The sequence below is a fragment of the Pan troglodytes genome, chromosome 18 (genome assembly GCF_028858775.2).
Source record: "Pan troglodytes isolate AG18354 chromosome 18, NHGRI_mPanTro3-v2.0_pri, whole genome shotgun sequence".
Taxonomy (NCBI): domain Eukaryota; kingdom Metazoa; phylum Chordata; class Mammalia; order Primates; family Hominidae; genus Pan; species Pan troglodytes.
In genome coordinates, this window is record NC_072416.2 from 87714662 (window position 1) to 87732118 (window position 17457).

The 17457-nt window shown below is 50.6% G+C and overlaps 1 protein-coding gene across 7 annotated transcripts in view; it reads left to right on the forward strand.

The window, feature by feature from the left end:
- Nucleotides 1-17457, forward strand: part of SPG7 (SPG7 matrix AAA peptidase subunit, paraplegin) — a 50981-nt gene that overhangs the window by 2341 nt on the left and 31183 nt on the right. For 6 of the 7 annotated variants that reach the window (XR_010152501.1, XM_024349520.3, XM_054669640.2 and 3 more), the window contains exons 3-5: nt 2833-2922; nt 14354-14595; nt 16650-16789. Coding sequence is in view for 6 of the 7 variants with exons in the window: in XM_024349520.3 (XP_024205288.1) it covers nt 2833-2922; nt 14354-14595; nt 16650-16789 (472 nt within the window). In the remaining variant the exon portion in view is untranslated. Of the gene's footprint in view, nt 1-2832; nt 2923-14110; nt 14596-16649; nt 16790-17457 lie in introns of all 7 variants that reach the window. The other variant, XM_063797529.1, reaches the window with a different exon arrangement.

Here is a 17457-nt window from a genome sequence, read left to right on the forward strand (position 1 = left end):
GTGCAGTACAATGGTGTGATCAGAGCTCACTACAGCTTAGAACTCCTGGGCTCAAGGGATCCTCCCCACTTTGCTTCCGGAGTAGCTAGGACTACAGGAGTGTACCGTCACACTCGGCTAATTATTTTTTGTAGAGACAAGGTCTCACTTTGTTGTCCAGGCCCAAAGGGGCCTCTTTACTCCCTTATCCCCCAGTTGCAGAGCCTTGACCTCTTAGGCTCGAGTGATCCTCCCACCTCAGCCTTCCGTAGAGCCAGGACTCCAGGCACACACCAAAGCGCCTAGCTAATTTTTGGGGGGTATTTTTTGTGGAGATGGGGTTTTGCCACGTTTCCCAGGCTGGTCTTAAACTCCTGGACTCAAGCGATCAGCCTGCCTTGGCCTCCCAAAGTGTTGAGATTACAGGCGTGAGCCACCGCATCTGGCCAAGTTGTCCTTTTTAAAAAAAAATTCTGCTGTATTCCAGTAATTGGGCTGCTTGAAAAAGGTTTTTCATGTTATCTAGTCAGCTGCAAGAATGTTTAGTAAGGATTTACAAAGTGGCTACAGATGTTTTGTATCCACACAATCACTAAAAATACCCTGCAAATAATTTGCTCTTCAATAAATCATTTAATGAAACTTTGTGACATTCTTTGGTCTCTCTTGGCTTTAGGTTAAAGAACCTGAAGGATTGACACCTCTCACTTTTATTTCACGCTCCCCTTTATGTAGTTGGAACAGGGAAAAAGTAAAATATTTCTACTCCTAACTGACATTAAACAGCCTTGTGCCAACACATGGGTAGGGAGAGTGCTGTGCCCACTGGCCGTGCATCAGCAACTGGCTTATCTGCTGTCAGTGTTTAACGTCAGCTCACGGGTGCCTGTGGCTGTGAAACAGGAAGCATATGCTTCAGCCTCCTTAAGCCTGAGGTGACATGCAAGTGGCAACTGGGGTCGTTTCACTGGTGAACCCGTTCATGTCCTTAACACCTGAGGTGACATGCAAGTGGCAACCAGGGTCGTTTCACTGGTGAACCCGTTCATGTCCTTAACGCCTGAGGTGACATGCAAGTGGCAACCGGGGTCGTTTCACTGGTGAACCCGTTCATGTCCTTAACGCCTGAGGTGACATGCAAGTGGCAACCAGGGTCGTTTCACTGGTGAACCCGTTCATGTCCTTTACGCCTGAGGTGACATGCAAGTGGCAACCGGGGTCGTTTCATTGGTGAACCCGTTCATGTCCTTAACACCTTAGGTGACGTGCAAGTGGCAACCGGGGTCGTTTCACTGGTGAACTCGTTCATGTCCTTAACGCCTGAGGTGACATGCAAGTGGCAACCGGGGTCGTTTCATTGGTGAACCCGTTCATGTCCTTAACGCCTGAGGCGACATGCAAGTGGCAACCGGGGTCGTTTCACTGGTGAACTCGTTCATGTCTTTGTGAAGAAAGTTACATTTCAGGTCATGGTTGTGAAACTCTTTCCCTATTTTTATTATTTTTCATTATTATTTGAGATAGGGTCTTGCCCTGTTGCCCAGGTGCAATCTCTACTCACTGCAGCTTCAACCTCCTGGGCCCAGGTTCTCCTCCCACTCAGCCTCCTGAGTAGCTGGGAAGTCAGGCATGTGTCACCACGTACAGCTACATTTTTGTGTTGTTGTTGTTATTGTTGTTTTTTAATTTATTTATTATTATTTTTTTGAGACGGAGTCTTGTTCTGTCACCCAGGCTGGAGTGCATTGGCGCAATCTCCGCTCACTGTAAGCTCTGCCTCCGGGATTCCCGCCATTCTCCTGCCTCAGCCTCCCGAGTAGCTGGGATTACAGGTGCCCGCCACTATTCCCAGCTAATTTTTTGTATTTTTAGTAGAGATGGGGTTTCACCATGTTAGGCAGGATGGTCTCGATCTCCTGACCTCGTGATCCGCCCGACTCGGCCTCCCAAAGTGCTGGGATTACAGGCGTGCACCACTGCGCCCAGCTTTTCTTTTTTTAAGAGATGAGATTTTTTGCCCATGTTGCCCTGGCTGGTCTTGAATTCCTGGACTCAAGCCATCCTCCCATTGGCCTCCCAGAGTGCTGGGATTACAGGCATGAGCCACTGCACCTGGCCTCCCCCATTTGTAAACGCTGATTTGTTCAGATTTTGAGACAGCTCTGTGTGAGGAGTGTCGTGCCGGCCCGTCTTGGTGGTGGCTGGGCTGCTGCTGTTGCCACTTGTCTGGAAGCCGTTTGTGAGTCGGAGTCTTGTTCTGTAACCCAGGCTGGAGTGCAGTGGTGTGATCTCAGCTCACTGCAGCCTCCGCCTCCCGGGTTTAAGCAATTCTGCCTCAGCCTCCCAAGTACCTGGGATTACAAGCACCTGCCAACACATCCGGCTAATTTTTGTATTTTTAGTAGAGACAGGGTTTCACCATCTCGGCCAGGCTGGTCTTGAACTCCTGACCTCGTGAACCACCTGCCTCGGTCTCCCAAAGTGCTGGGATTACAGGCATGAGCCACCACGCCTGGCCTGTTTAAGTTCTTTTAAAGCAACTTCATATATTAAAGGGATTCGTGATATTTTCCCAAATTTGTGTTCATAACTTTTTTATTCCCTCACATTAGCAATTTAAATAGCAAAGATATTTAACATAAGTTAAAATAGTTTATTATTTTGTAATTAGGAAATACTGGACTAAGTGATATAGGATATGCTTTATTTCATATTTATAAATCTTATGGATATAAGTAGGTTTTTCAGATGGTTTCTGTTTTGCTTTGGTTATTTAGGAGTACACTGTTGTCCTGTATGCCTCCCCTGTGGTTGCAAAACTCAATTGTTAAATCCTTTCTCTATTTCTCATAGGTGGTACTTTCTATTTTAACACCTCAAGGTTGAAGCAGAAGAATAAGGAGAAGGATAAGTCGAAGGGGAAGGCGCCTGAAGAGGACGAAGGTATATTCATCTGATGTTCTTCAGTCAGTAGCTGCCTCTGGATGTCTTTACATTTCTGTTCTCCTTTTAGCAAGGTGAAACCAGTCTGGAAAGTGGGGAGATGGGCCAGGTGCAGTGGCTCACACTTGCAATCGAAACGCTTTGGGAGGCCCAGGTGGAAGGATCACTTGAGGCCTATACCACATAGCAAGACCCTGTCTCACTACAAATTAAAAGGCTGGGCGTGGTGGCTCACACCTGTAATCCCAGCACTTTGGGAGGCTGAGGCAGGCGGATCACCTGCACCCTGGCCAACATGGTGAAACCCCGTCTCTACTAAAAATAGAAAATTAGCCAGGCGTGATGGCCCACGCCTGTAATCGGGAGGCTGAGGCAGGAGAATTGCTTGAACCTGGGAGGTGGAGGTTGCTGTGAGCGGAGATCATGCCATTGCACTCCAGCCTGAGTAACAAGAGCAAAACTCCGTCTCAAAAAAAAAAAATTTAAATTTAAAAAGACCCTATCTATACAAAAAGAAAAGAAAAAAATAATTGGCCAGGCGTGGTGGTGTGCACCTGTAGTCATAGCTACTCAGGAGTTGGAGGAGCTTGAGCCCAGGAGTTGGAGGCTCAGCTTCAGACTCACAGCCTCAGGGGGCAGAAGGGTCGAACTCAGCTTCAGGAATGCTTTGCTTTTGGATCCTTGAGGCCTCTCGCTGGAAATCAGCGTTGTAAGATGGCCGCCCTGCTCAGCAGAGCTCATCTTTCTAGAAAGGCACCTGGCCTTGGAAGGGGAGTGAGGAACTGTCATGAGGACTTTTTTTTCCCATGTTGCTTTTCAGGAAAGCTTTCAGGATGTGGAAATGATGGTTCAGCTCTTGGATGAGGGGACTATTATCATGAATTCGAGTTTAGCAGGAGTTTGTTTCAGGAGTGATGTCCTTCTTGATTGATTTTGGGTGAGACGCTGCATTTGCCAAGGCCAGGGACAGCTTTACTCTGTGCGAGAGGAGCTCTGACTCTCCCTACTGAGCTCTCGAGGGGAGGTCATAACTGCGGGAAGGGACACCAGTGTTTCACAGGTGGATTCAGTTTAGGCGTTTCTGGCTTTAGGCTCATCTTCAGCTTACTGTTGGTTTTACAGTAAGTGTCAGTGCTTACAGCCACTCAGAACTATCTTCTAAAAGACTTCTGAATCTTCATACAAAATTGTTCTGAATTGATTTCAGGGCTCTTCCCCTGTATACTTCAACATTTCAATAAAGTGTGTCCTTTGACCTTTTTTTTTTTTTTTTGCCAGAATCTCACTCTGTTGCCCCGGCTGGAGTGCAATGGTGCAATCTCAGCTCAATGCAACCTCCCCGTCCCGGGTTCAAGCAATTCTCCTGCCTCAGCCTCCCAAGTAGCTGGGATTACAGGTGCTCACCACCACACCCTGCTAATTTTTTGTTTTTTGTTTGTTTGTTTGTTTTTAAGATGGAATCTCGCTCTGTCGCCCAGGCTGGAGTGCAGTGGCACAATCTCGGCTCACTGCAAGCTCCACTTCCTGGGTTCATGCCATTCTCCTGCCTCAGCCTCCCTAGTAGCTGGGACTACAGGCACCCACCAACACACCCGGCTAATTTTTTTGTTTTATTAGAGACTGGGTTTCACCATGTTAGCCAGGATGGTCTCGATCTCCTGACCTTGTGATCTGCTCACCTTGGCCTCCCAAAGTTCTAGGATTACAGGCATGAGCCACCGTGTCAGGCCCTCTTTTTGTATAGTAGAGATGAGGTTTTGCCTTGTTGGCCAGGCTGGTCTCAAACTCCTGACCTCAGGTGATTCACCCACCTTGGCCTCCCAAAGTGCTGAGATTACAGGTGTGAACCACCGTGCCTGGCCTTGACCTTTTTTTTTTTTTTTTTGAGACGGAGTCTCGCTCTGTCGCCCAGGCTGGAGTGCAGTGGTGTGATCTCAGCTCACTGCAAGCTCCGTCTCCCAGGTTCACGCCATTCTCCTGCCTTAGCCTCCCGAGTAGCTGGGACTATAGGCGCCCGCCACCATACCCGGCTAATTTTTTGTATTTTTAGTAGAGACTAGGTTTCACCGTGTTAGCCAGGATGGTCTCAATCTCCTGACCTCGTGATCTGCCTGCCTCAGCCTCCCAAAGTGCTGGGATTACAGGAGTGGGCCACCGCGCCCGGCCCTGGACCTTTTTTTTTTTTTAACTTTTATTTTGTATTTATTTATTTATTTTTGAAACGGAGTCTCGCTCTGTCGCCCAGACTGGAGTCCAGTGGTGCGATGTCGGCTCACTGCAACCCCTGACTCCTGAGTTCAAGCGATTCTCCTGCCTCAGCCTCCTGAGTAGCTGGGATTACAGGCATGCACCACCATGCCCAGCTAATTTTTGTATTTTCAGTAGATACAGGGTTTTGCCATGTTGGCCAGACTGGTCTTGAACTCCTGACCTCGTGATCTCCCCACCTCGGCCCCCCAAAGTGCTGGGATTACAGGTGTGAGCCACCACGCCTGGCTGACCTTTTTATAAAAAAAAATTTGCTGGGTAGGTGCGGTGGCTCACATCTGTAATCTGAGCACTTTGGGAGGCCAAGGTGGGATGATCACTTGAGCCCAGGAGTTTAAGACCCTCATTTCTATTATTATTATTACTATTATTATTATTATTTTTTTTTTTGAGATGGGGTCTCGCTCTGTCGCCAGGCTAGAGTGCAATGGCACGATCTCGGCTCACTGCAACCTCTGCTTCCTGGGTTCAGGTGATTCTCCTGCCTCAGCCTCTAGAGTAGCTGGGACTACAGGCGTGCACCACCACGCCCAGCTAATTTTTTGTAGTTTTAGCAGAGACAGGGTTTCACCATGTTGGCAAGGATGGTCTCGAACTCCCCATGTCAGGCGATCTGCCCACCTTGGCCTTCCAAAGTGCTGGGATTACAGGTGTGAGCCACCGCGCCCAGCCTGGAGTTTCACTCTTGTTTCCCAGGCTAGAGTGCAATGGCATAATTTCAGATCACTGGAACCTCTGCCTCCTGGGTTCCAGTTATTCTCCTGCCTCAACCTCACGAATAGCTGGGATCACAGGCATGCAACACCACGCCCAGCTAATTTTTGTAGTTTTGGTAGAGACCTGGTTTGACCACGTTGGTCAGGCTAGTCTCAAACTTCTCACCTCTGGTGATCCACTCGCCTTGGTCTCTGAAAGTGCTGGGATTACAGGTGTGAGCCACCACGCCCGGCCATTCGTTTTTTTGATAAAAGAAGAAAGTCAGATCACTTGGGGCCAGGAGTTCGAGACCAGCCTGGCTAACATGGTGAAACCCCTTGTCTACTAAAAATACCAAAAAAAAAAAAATTAGCCAGGTGTGGTGTATGTGCTTGTAATCCCAGCTACTCCGGAGTCTGAGGCGTGAGCATCGTTTGAACCTGGGAGGCAGAGGTTGCAGGGAGCTGAGATTGTGCCATTGCACTTCAGCCTGGATAATAGAGTGAGACCTTTCTGTCTCAAACATAAAAAATTTAGAAAGAAAAGGCCAGGCACGGTGGCTCATGCCTGTCATCCCAGCACTTTGGGAGGCCAAGGCGAGCAGATCAGAAGGTCAGGAGATCGAGACCATCTTAGCTAACACGGTGAAACCCTGTCTCTACTAAAAATACAAAAAAAAAAAAAAATTAGGCATGCTGGCGGGCACCTGTAACCCTAGCTAGTCGGGAGGCTGAGGCAGGAGAATGGCGTGAACCCAAGAGGCGAAGCTTGCAGTGAGCCGAGATCACGCCACTGCACTCCAGCCTGGGCGACACAGCAAGACTCTGTCTCAAAAAAAAAAAAAATTAAGAAAGAAAAAAGCGACGGCGAGACTCATCTCAAAAAAAAAAAAAAAGAAAAGTCGTAAGAGAAAATATATTTCCTATTTATGCAGTGGAAGCGGATCAACATAAAGAGCTTCATCCTCATGGCCTTCACCTTGAGTGGGCTGAGGAGGAGGACGAGGGGCTGGTCTTGTTGTCTTGGGTAGCAGGGGTGGAAGAAAATCCACGTGTCCGTGATCATACATAGCTCACTCCTGTGTTGCTGAAGGGTCACCTGTCATAGAAGAGGGAAGAATTGTGTGGCCTGTGCGGATTCTGCATTCAGCCTTGTGTGTTGTGTTACGGTTACCCAGGGACATGTGTGGCTCCACTAACAACTCTGATTCCTGGAAGGAATGGCGTGGCAGCCTCCATTGCCATGGCAAGGCAAAGCCATGGCAGCTTCCTGGTTATCACTCCTGGCATGTGGTAGGTGCTTGTCCAGTGAAATCCTAGTCGTTGCTGCATTGGCAGGTGCCCTGGCGTGAGGAAGGGCAGGCAGTCACCCTGCCCTTTGCTCTCCTGGGCCCTGCATCTGCTTATGGATGAGGCTGTGTGTAGCTGACATGCGTGTCTCTCCTGCATCTGAGTAATTGTCTTCTTCTTTTTTTTTTTTTTTTTTGAGATGGAGTTTTGCTCTTGTTGCCAAAGTTGGAGTGCAATGCCACGATCTCGGCTCATTGCAAACTCCACCTCGTGGGTTTAAGCAGTTCTCCTGCCTCAGCCTCCCGAGTAACTGGGACTAAAGGTGCCCGCAACCATGCCCGGCTAATTTTTTGTATTTTTAGTAGAGATGGAGTTTCACCATGTTAGCTAGGATGATCTCGATCTCCTGACGTTGTGGTCTGCCCGCCTCAGCCTCCCAAAGTGCTGGGATTATAGGCGTGAGCCACCACGCCCGGCCAAGTGATTGTTTTATGTTTATTCTGTTTTGGGTTGAACTATAGTTTGCTTTGAGAAAATAATGTCTGTTAAATTTGCGTTAGAGGATAATTGTTCACTGAGCCAAATAATCTTTCTTGTGAGAACGTATTCTGGGTTTCCCCTGGGCCCTCTGCTGTGGTTGCGGCGGGAGTTGGTTTGTGTGTATTTTCAGGACTGCTGACTTGATCAGACAGGCACAACACAATCCCGGCCCTCAGGCAGGCCTTCTCCCTGGTCGGATGCTGAACTGCATGGCGTCTGTTCAGATGAAGATTCTTTTGCCACCTCCTTAAATGAAAGAACGATACTGAATGTGGCTTAGAAACAGCTTTGCCAGCCGTGCAGAATGATTGTAAGTAGTGGTTGCCCAAAAAGTATTTGCTTGGAATACCACTCACTGATAACACAGGTGAACCTGGAAGGAATTATACGGAGTGAAACAAGGCACCACTCACTGATAACACGAATGAACCTGGAAGGAATTATACGGAGTGAAGAAAGGCCCCCCTCACTGATAACACGGGTGAACCTGGAAGGAATTACACGGAGTGAAAAAAGACCCTGCTCACTGGTAACGCGGGTGAACCCAGAAGGAATTACACGGAGTGGAAAAAAGGCCCCGCTCACTGATAACGCGGGTGAACCTGGAAGGAATTACACAGAGTGAAAAAAGGCCGAGCTGAAAAATCACATTCCGTATGATTTTTTTTAATACAGCATTCTCTAAAGACAAAAATTAAAGAGATGGAACACAGATTCGTGGTTGCTAGGGGCTAAGGATGGGGGAAGGAGACAGCCCGAGGGAGCCTGTGGTTGGATTGCCTCAGCTGTGGTGGGCACATGAGGGCACACACTGCGCGTGTGTCACGGGATGACCCCAGGGAGCTTGGTGGACCGTCGTGATGGGAGAGCCTGGCTGTGATACTGTTCATAGTTTTGTGAGATGGAACCCCTGGAAGCAGGGGGACAAGGTATTGCTCTGCATCATTTATTTTTATTTATTTATTTATTTTTGAGTCGGGGTCTGGCTCTGTCACCCAGGATGGAGTGCAGTGGCTCGATCTCTGCTTACTGCAACCTCCACCTCCTGGGTTCAAGCGATTCTCCTGCCTCAGCCTCCTGAGTAGCTGGGATTACAGGCGCGTGCCACCACACCCAGCTAATTTTGTTTGTTTTTAGTAGAGACGGGGTTTCAGTATGTTGGTCAGGCTGGTCTCGAACTCTTGACCTCATCATCTGCCTGCCTCGGTCCCCACAAAGTGCTGGGATTACAGGTGTGAGCCACTGCGCCCAGCCTGCTCTGTGCCATTTCTTACAACTACATGTGAAGGTACAGTTACTTCACGGTCAGAAATTTAACTAGGAAAAACGCAGTTGCTAACATTTCTTTTTTTTTTTTCTTTTTTTGAGACGGAGTTTCGCTCTTGTTGCCCAGCCTGGAGTGCAGTGGCGCGATCTCAGCTCACCGCAACCTCCGCCTCCCGGGTTCAAGCCATTCTCTTGCCTTAGCTTCCCGAGTAGCTGGGATTACAGGCATGCGTCACCACACCTGGCTGATTTTTTGTATTTTTAGTAAAGATGGGGTTTCTGCATGTTGGTCAGGCTTGTCTTGGACTCCCGACCTCAGGTGATGCACCCGCCTCAGCCTCCCGAAGTGCTGGGATGACAGGCGTGAGCCACCGCGCCCGGCAGCAGTTGCCAACATTTTCACACAGCTTCTTGTGGAGAAGGCCCCTTTCCACTGTGAGGTGTGAATGCGTCAAGGTGGAGCCCCTGCCCCGGAGGCCTCTCCTCTGTCAGGGTCAGCTGTGGCGCTCGGGGCTGCTGTCTTCAGGGGCGGTTTCCAAGTGGGATGAGCCTGATGTGGCCCCTGTGGCTGCTTCCTTGAGACTCAGTGGTATCAGCCGTTTGTTTTTAGATGACTGATTGAAGTGGGTTATGTGATCATAATATCTAATTGTCAACAATTGACTTTTTTTCCTCGAAGAGGGATTTTGGCAACAAAACTTGCCAGTGGTCCTGCAGGCTGCCGTCCACGAGGTGTGCACATGAGGCTCAGGAAGCATGTGCGTTTCCTGAGCGCCTTGGCGGACAGCCTCAGGAACACAGGCAGCAGGTGCTGAGGCCACACCCCAGTTCTGTGTGAGCTGGCGGCTCGTCTCAGCGTCCTGAATAACCGTCCTGGAAGCACACAGGAGGAAGGTACCTGCAGCCCTGGGCGCGCAGGCACAAATGACCACAACACTGAAGGTGTGGCGGGAAGAGGTGCGTCGGGCAGCTCAGAGGAAGGGACACGCTGGGCGTTTGGGCTGGACAGAAGTTAAGGACTTCATGGGAAGGAGATGGGGGGTCTTGCAGGCAGAGGAAGTTCCTTTTATACCTAGAGTGCTTTTGTTTGTTTGTTTGTTTGTTTTGAGATGGAGTTTCACTCTTCGTTGCCCAGGCAGGAGTGAAGTGGCGCGATCTCAGCCCACTGCAACCTCCGCCCGCCATGTTTGAGCGATTCTCCTGCCTCAACCTCTCTAGTAGCTGGGCTTACAGGCGCGTGCTACCACGCCCAGCTAATTTTTGTATTTTTAGTAGAGACAGGGTTTCACCATGTTGGCCAGGCTGGTGTTGAACTCCTGACCTCAGGTGATCCACTCACCTCAGCCTCCCAAAGTGCCTGGATGACAGTCGTGAGCCACTGCGCCCAGCCCCAGCTACGTTGTGTTTTTTTTTTCCCCCTGTAGAGATGGGTTTTCGCTATGTTACCCAGGCTGGTTTCTAACTCCTGGACTCAAGTGATCCACCTGTCTCGACTCCCAAAGTGCTGGGATGACAGGTGTGAGCCACTGCGCCCGGCTGGAATTTCTTATGGTTCGTTTCCTTAGGTTAAAGTTTCAGAAGTAGGATTTTTGAATTAAAGAAACTAAGTACTGTCTATGGCACTTGATACATCTTGCCAGGCAGTTATCAGACAGGGTTGTACTGGTTTGCGCCACCCCAGAACGTGTGCAAGGCCTGTTTGTGGACCCTCCTTGGCCTGGCTGTCTAGGTCATCCACCTGCATGTGCTCACAGAGCATATGGATTTTTCCCTGCGGTGCCTTGTGGCTGGAAGAGGCTTCTCTGTGATCCTGTGTCCTGGGTGCTCTGTTGGCCTCCTTCTTGCCACTGAGGAGGACATGGAGGCCAGAGAGGGCTCACTGAACAGCGAAATGATTGGAACCTAAGGAGCTTCAGCAGAAGGTGTCATGATGGGGCTAGGCTCTCCCGAGGGCTGTGTGGCCTCAGCGTCTTGTTGGGCAGATCCTGCTCCCTGACACAGCAGGGCTAAGAGCCAGCCTGTGTCACACACCTGTGAATTAACATGCCTGGCTGACCCTCACTGGAGAAGGGCTACACGTTTGTGACGAAAGCAGAAGAGGTGTTTATTGTAGACCAAATCCAAGCTGTCATTTTACTTCTATTAGAAATTCTTTGGGATTTGGCTCATGCCTATAATCCCAGCACTTTGGGAGGCTGAGGTGGGAGAATCACCTGAGCTCAGTCGTTTGAGACTGGCTTGGGCAACATAGTGAGACCTCATCTTCTACTCAAATTTAAAAAATTAGCCGGGCGCAGTGGCATGCACCTGTACTCCCAGCTACTCGGGAGGCTCAGTTGGGAGGATCACTTGAGCCCAGGAGGTGGAGGCTGCAGTGAGCCCAGATATGCTCATGAAGCACTGTGGGTTTCTCCTGCAGTGCACCACCGCACTCCAGCCTGGGTGACGGAGAGAGACCCCATCTCAACAAAAATAGAAAAGAAAATGGGACACTGTTGATACAGTCACAGAGCTGAAGGAGCAGCATGGGTCGTGATTCTGGATCGTCCCTCCGGGGCAGCTAGAGTAGCTGCTGGGAAGTATTTCTCAGTTTCCCAGTGCGCCCCATGTTTCTAGTAGAAAACACAATTGGTAATTAAATATTGGAAGTAGTTTCTAACAATTGGATACTCACCTGAGAACATAAATTTGCTCTCTGAAATAAGCGGTGGGCGTTATATAATTGCCTTTGTGAATATGAAATTTAAGTATTAGATGCACTATTAGGCTCGATTGTGACAAAACAGTGATATCTAAAATATACCTTCATGTTTTCAAAGCAATTATTTTGCCACCTTTTTAGTAGGTTTCATTTTGTGTTTTTAAGCCGATTTAAAAACTGTTTGAATTTGTCTAAAATGATTGTTGGAAAGGAAGGTGGTACATGGGACGTGCCCAGGCCTGGCTTTGATCCCAGCGTGAAGCCCCCCCAAGACAGTGCAGGAGGAGCAGAGCTGTGAATCTCAAGAACACGTGAGCCTCTTGTCCCCGCTGCTGGGTCCGTGGCGGTTTGTCCGCAGGCGCAGGTGTTCTGGAAATGACGTCGTTCCCGCCGCTGGGTCTGTGGCGCTGTGTCCGCAGGCGCAGGGGTGCAGGTGTTCTGGAGATGATGTCGTTCCCGCCGCTGGGTCCGTGGCGCTGTGTCCGCAGGCGCAGGGGTGCAGGTGTTCTGGAGATGATGTCGTTCCCGCCGCTGGGTCCGTGGCGCTGTGTCCGCAGGCGCAGGGGTGCAGGTGTTCTGGAGATGATGTCGTTCCCGCCGCTGGGTCCGTGGCGCTGTGTCCGCAGGCACAGGGGTGCAGGTGTTCTGGAGATGATGTCGTTCCCGCCGCTGGGTCCGTGGCGCTGTGTCCGCAGGCGCAGGGGTGCAGGTGTTCTGGAGATGATTTCGTTCCCGCCGCTGGGTCCGTGGCGCTGTGTCCGCAGGCGCAGGGGTGCAGGTGTTCTGGAGATGATGTCGTTCCCGCCGCTGGGTCCGTGGCGCTGTGTCCGCAGGCGCAGGGGTGCAGGTGTTCTGGAGATGATGTCGTTCCCGCCGCTGGGTCCGTGGCGCTGTGTCCGCAGGCGCAGGGGTGCAGGTGTTCTGGAGATGATTTCGTTCCCGCCGCTGGGTCCGTGGCGCTGTGTCCGCAGGCGCAGGGGTGCAGGTGTTCTGGAGATGATGTCGTTCCCGCCGCTGGGTCCGTGGCGCTGTGTCCGCAGGCGCAGGGGTGCAGGTGTTCTGGAGATGACGTCGTTCCCGCCGCTGGGTCCGTGGCGCTGTGTCCGCAGGCGCAGGGGTGCAGGTGTTCTGGAGATGATGTCGTTCCCGCTGCTGGGTCCGTGGCGCTGTGTCCGCAGGCGCAGGGGTGCAGGTGTTCTGGAGATGACGTCGTTCCCGCTGCTGGGTCCGTGGCGCTGTGTCTGCAGGCGCAGGTGTTCTGGAGATGACGTCGTTTGCGCTGCCGTGTCCGTGGTGGTTTGTCCGCAGGCGCAGGTGTTCTGGAGATGAGGCCCTTCCTAGAGCTGGAGGAGAGACTGACCTGCCTAGGGGGTTTGAAGGAAGACTGTGGCTTGGCCTGTGGTGGTCACTGTTGGGAGCCTGTCTGGCTGCAGGACTACTCCCCACCTGGGCCCTGGACTGTGGGAAGTGACCCCTGCGGGCATTTTGCCCAGTGGCCATCCTGGCTGTCCTTTTCCCCACCATGCCCTCCTCAGAGGCGTCTCCCTGGCTTCGCTGCCTGGCGCTGCTTGCCACACCTCCTTGCAGGCCTCCATGAAGAGTGAGTGAGCGCCCGCTGCTCCAGATCCCCTCTGTGCTGGCCCCAGGCCGGCCTTGAGTCGGTCTCTTGCTGCCTGCAGGGTGCACCTGTCCACCTCCCCTCGAGGTATCCCAGTGTCTGGAGAACAGGGGCCGAATGTCTTTTCCATCCTCTGAGAGCTAAGCATAATGCCACCGTGTCTTCAGTAGGGTGTTAATAACTGAGGAAGGTAATTTAGAAGAATTCACCTGGTGCTTCTCATAAAGAGTTGGTCTCTGGGAAAATTCTAGAGTCAAGTGGTCTGGAGTATATGCCTTTAGACTCAACAGTGTATCTCATGATATTTTTAAGTTCTGTTTTCAGATATTGTGATAACCTACAACTTTCTGTTAAACATTAGTCATTCTGATGAGTAAAAAGTTCAGAGTGGTTGTTGGGTAGGGAGAGAGAAGGCAACAAGGGTCTTCAGTGGGATTGGGAAGGTATTATTTCTTGAGCAGGTTGTGGTAAAAGGTATTTGTTTTCATCGTTTTTAATAACTTTTGTGTATGTTTTGATATTTAGTATTTGATCAAACTCCAAGCGACTGGATTCATGGCCATCGTGAGCTTGCACTTTGCAGCAGGAGAGCTGACTGCATCTGTGACGGCTCGGACGGCCTGGGACGGTCGTTTCTTTTCTGAGACAGGGTCGTTCTCTGTCACCCAGGCTGGAGCACAGTGGCGCGATCACGGCTCACTGCAGCTTCAACCTCCTGCCTCAGCCTCCCAAGTAGCTGGGACCACAGGCGTGCACCGTTGTGCCCAGGTCTAAGTGTTTCGATTTAGAAATGGTTTCCTCTTATCTCAGGTGGGAACCACTCCTGCTCCTCACTGAAGTGACCTCAGCGAATGAAGTGTGGGTGACCTCGAACGGCACAGCGTTAGTCTTTGTCTCTGATAACGTCAGGGAAGAATTGGAGGAAGTGCAGGATCTTCTGTGCAGGACGCTGCCCCTCCCCGTCCAGCTGAGCTTTCCTGAGGAAGCTCTGGATGTCGCCCGTGTCTGTTGCTCATGTGTTCGTTTCTCCCTTTTGCTTCTCTGCCGGCTCAGAGGAGAGGAGACGCCGTGAGCGGGACGACCAGATGTACCGAGAGCGGCTGCGCACCTTGCTGGTCATCGCGGTTGTCATGAGCCTCCTGAATGCTCTCAGCACCAGCGGAGGCAGCATTTCCTGGAACGACTTTGTCCACGAGATGCTGGCCAAGGGCGAGGTGCAGCGCGTCCAGGTGGTGCCTGAGAGCGACGTGGTGGAAGTCTACCTGCACCCTGGAGCCGTGGTGTTTGGGCGGCCTGTGAGTGAGGGTGTGGGCACAGGCTGGCAGCCTGTGAGAGTGAGGGTGTGGGCTCCTGTGAATGAGGGTGTGGGCGCTGGCTGTTGCCATCCTTTTGGATACCTGTGGTTGAGGGCATGCTGCTTTCTCATGCAGGGACCTCAGCCCATTGATTTGCATTTATTTGGTTGCCTTTGTTTTTGTTTTTGTTTTTGTTTTTGAGACAGTCTCACTCTGTTGGCCCAGGCTGAAGCGCAGTGATGTGATCTCGGCTCACTGCAACATCTGCCTCCCGAGTTCAAGGGATTCTCCTGGCTCAGCCTCCCGGGTAGCTGGGATTACAGGCGTGCACCACCACGCCTGGCTAATTTTTGTAGTTTTAGTAGAGATGGGGTTTCTCCATGTTGGGCAAGGCTGGTCTCGAACTCCTGACCTTAGGTGATCTGCCCACCTTGACCTCCCAAAGTGCTGGGATTACAGGCGTGAGCCATCGTGCCCAGCCAGATATGGTAACTTTAGATTCCAAGAGTGCGTCAGAACATGTGCTTGGAGCAATTTAACCCGGGGTAATGTGTGGACCAGTGATTAGGAAAGTGGTCTGGGGTTGGTGTGGCCCACCCCCGGGTCTGGAAATGACCGTGGCCTCCACCGGAGCTTCTGCCCCTTTGCTGGGTTACTCAGGATTCAGAATGCTTTTTCCTTTTCTTTTGCTTTTTTTTGAGACAGAGTCTCCCTCTGTCATCCAGGCTGAGATGCAGGGGTGTGTGTGATGTCAGCTCACTGCAGCCTTGATCTCCTGGGCTCAGGTGATCTACACACTTCAGCCTCCCCTGTAGCTGGGATTGCAGGCGCGCACCACCACACTTGGCTAATTTTTAAATTTTTTGTTTTTTTGGAGAGATGAGGTCTCACTATATTGCCCAGGCTGGTCTTGAACTCCTGGCCTCAAGTGATCCTCACACCTTGGCCTTCCAAAGTGCCAGATCACAGGCGTCAGCCACCACGCCTGGCCCTGTCTTGCTATTTTTAAAAACAGGAAACCTTGTTCTTAAAATACACCATGGCTAAGTGCAGAAGACGGTGCTCATTCACGTAAATCCTCTGGTGGATGCCTGATTATTTCAGCCTGGAAGGTTATTTTAACCTACAACACTATGCTCAGCTCTAGACGAGTCACTTGATAAAACAGCTGCCTTAAAGAGAAAATGCTCAGAATTCTGTCTTAGCAGTTTGGGGTGTGAGTGAGGGAGCAGCAGGTGCCATCCCCACCCCTCATCCCTGTCCTCTGCTGGAGTTTCCAGTTAACCTCACAGAGAGTCCCGCAAGTCTGTCTGTGTCCTCCCTTTGGTGTGTTGCCGTCCAGTCATGCTGAAATCTGAGCTAAACATGCGGAGTTTACTTAGGAAAACGCTGCATTTGGAGAATCGTGTGCCAGGGAGACGGACCCGTTGGTGTCCTGGTGTGAGGGATGAACAGTCTCAGGTTTTGTGGTTAAACATGAACCCTCTGTGGCCGCAGTTTCCTAAAACATCTGTTTTTGGCCGTAGTCTTGATTTTGCCATCCTCAGTCCCGTGCTGCAGCCTCGCCGGCCTCTGGGGAGGCTCCTGCTGTGTCTGCAGGTGTAGCTGAGTCTGAGGCACACATCAGACGTGGGGCTGTGAGCTAACTTGAAGACACCCCTCCATTTCTTAGTTTTCCTATGAGTGGAAAATAGAAAGTCTATCTGTTGAAATTTTATTTCTCAAATTGTGGTTGAGGAAACAAATTGTTTAGACTTGGAAGTACAGATGTTCCTTGAATTAGGATATTTTCAGCTTCCCAGGGGCTCACTGGGAGGTAGCCCCATCATAGGTCAAGGAACTTAGTGTGCATATTGCTTTTACACCGTTGTAAAATGGAAAGACCGTAAGTGGAACCGTCGTACGTTAGGAATCACCTCTAGTTTCTGAATGGTGTCCTCTTCACAATGCTGAGGTTGTCATTACCATGAGTTCCAGGCGGGCTTTCTGTTGACTGTGGGGTTGCCCGTCTGTCCCTGCGTTTCTCATGGTCCCCTCTCCTTTCTGGCCCCCAGCGACTAGCCTTGATGTACCGAATGCAGGTTGCAAATATTGACAAGTTTGAAGAGAAGCTTCGAGCAGCTGAAGATGAGCTGAATATCGAGGCCAAGGACAGGATCCCAGTTTCCTACAAGCGAACAGGATTCTTTGGAAAGTATGTTGGATGTATTTGTTGATGCTTGAACTAAACCTAACTTGGCTTTGTAATCTGAGAAACAGATTGCAATCAAAAATCTCAAACTGTCTTTGCCTATAGCTAACTAGACTTTTTAGTGGGAGGGTTAAATAAATATAGAAGTGAATGATACAATGCCAGGAAATTTGGAAATATAGTCATCCCTGGGTATCCATGGGGGCTGGTTCTAGGACTTCCCAAGGATACCAGCACCTGAGGATGCCTAAGCCCCTGGTGTAGGATGCTGAAGTCTAAGCCCCTCATGTAGACGCCAAAGTCTCAGCCCCCGACATAGGATGCCGAAGTCTCAGCCCCCGACGTAGGATGCCGAAGTCTCAGCCCCCGACCTAGGATGGCGAAGTCTCAGCCCCTGGTGTAAAATGCCGAAATCTTTGTGTGTAACCTAAGAACATTCTCTGATATGCTTTAAATCATTTGTAGGTTGATAATAATACCCAATACCCTGTAAATACTATTTCAATCGTTGTTATACTTTAGGGAATAATGACAAAAATGTGTCTGTGCATGTTGAGTGTAGATGCACGTTTTTCCCCAGATACTTTCGTTCTGTGCTTGGTTAAACCTGCAGAGATGGAACCTGTGGCCGTGGAGGCCAACCGTGTACAAGTCCGTTGGAGTTTGTTTAG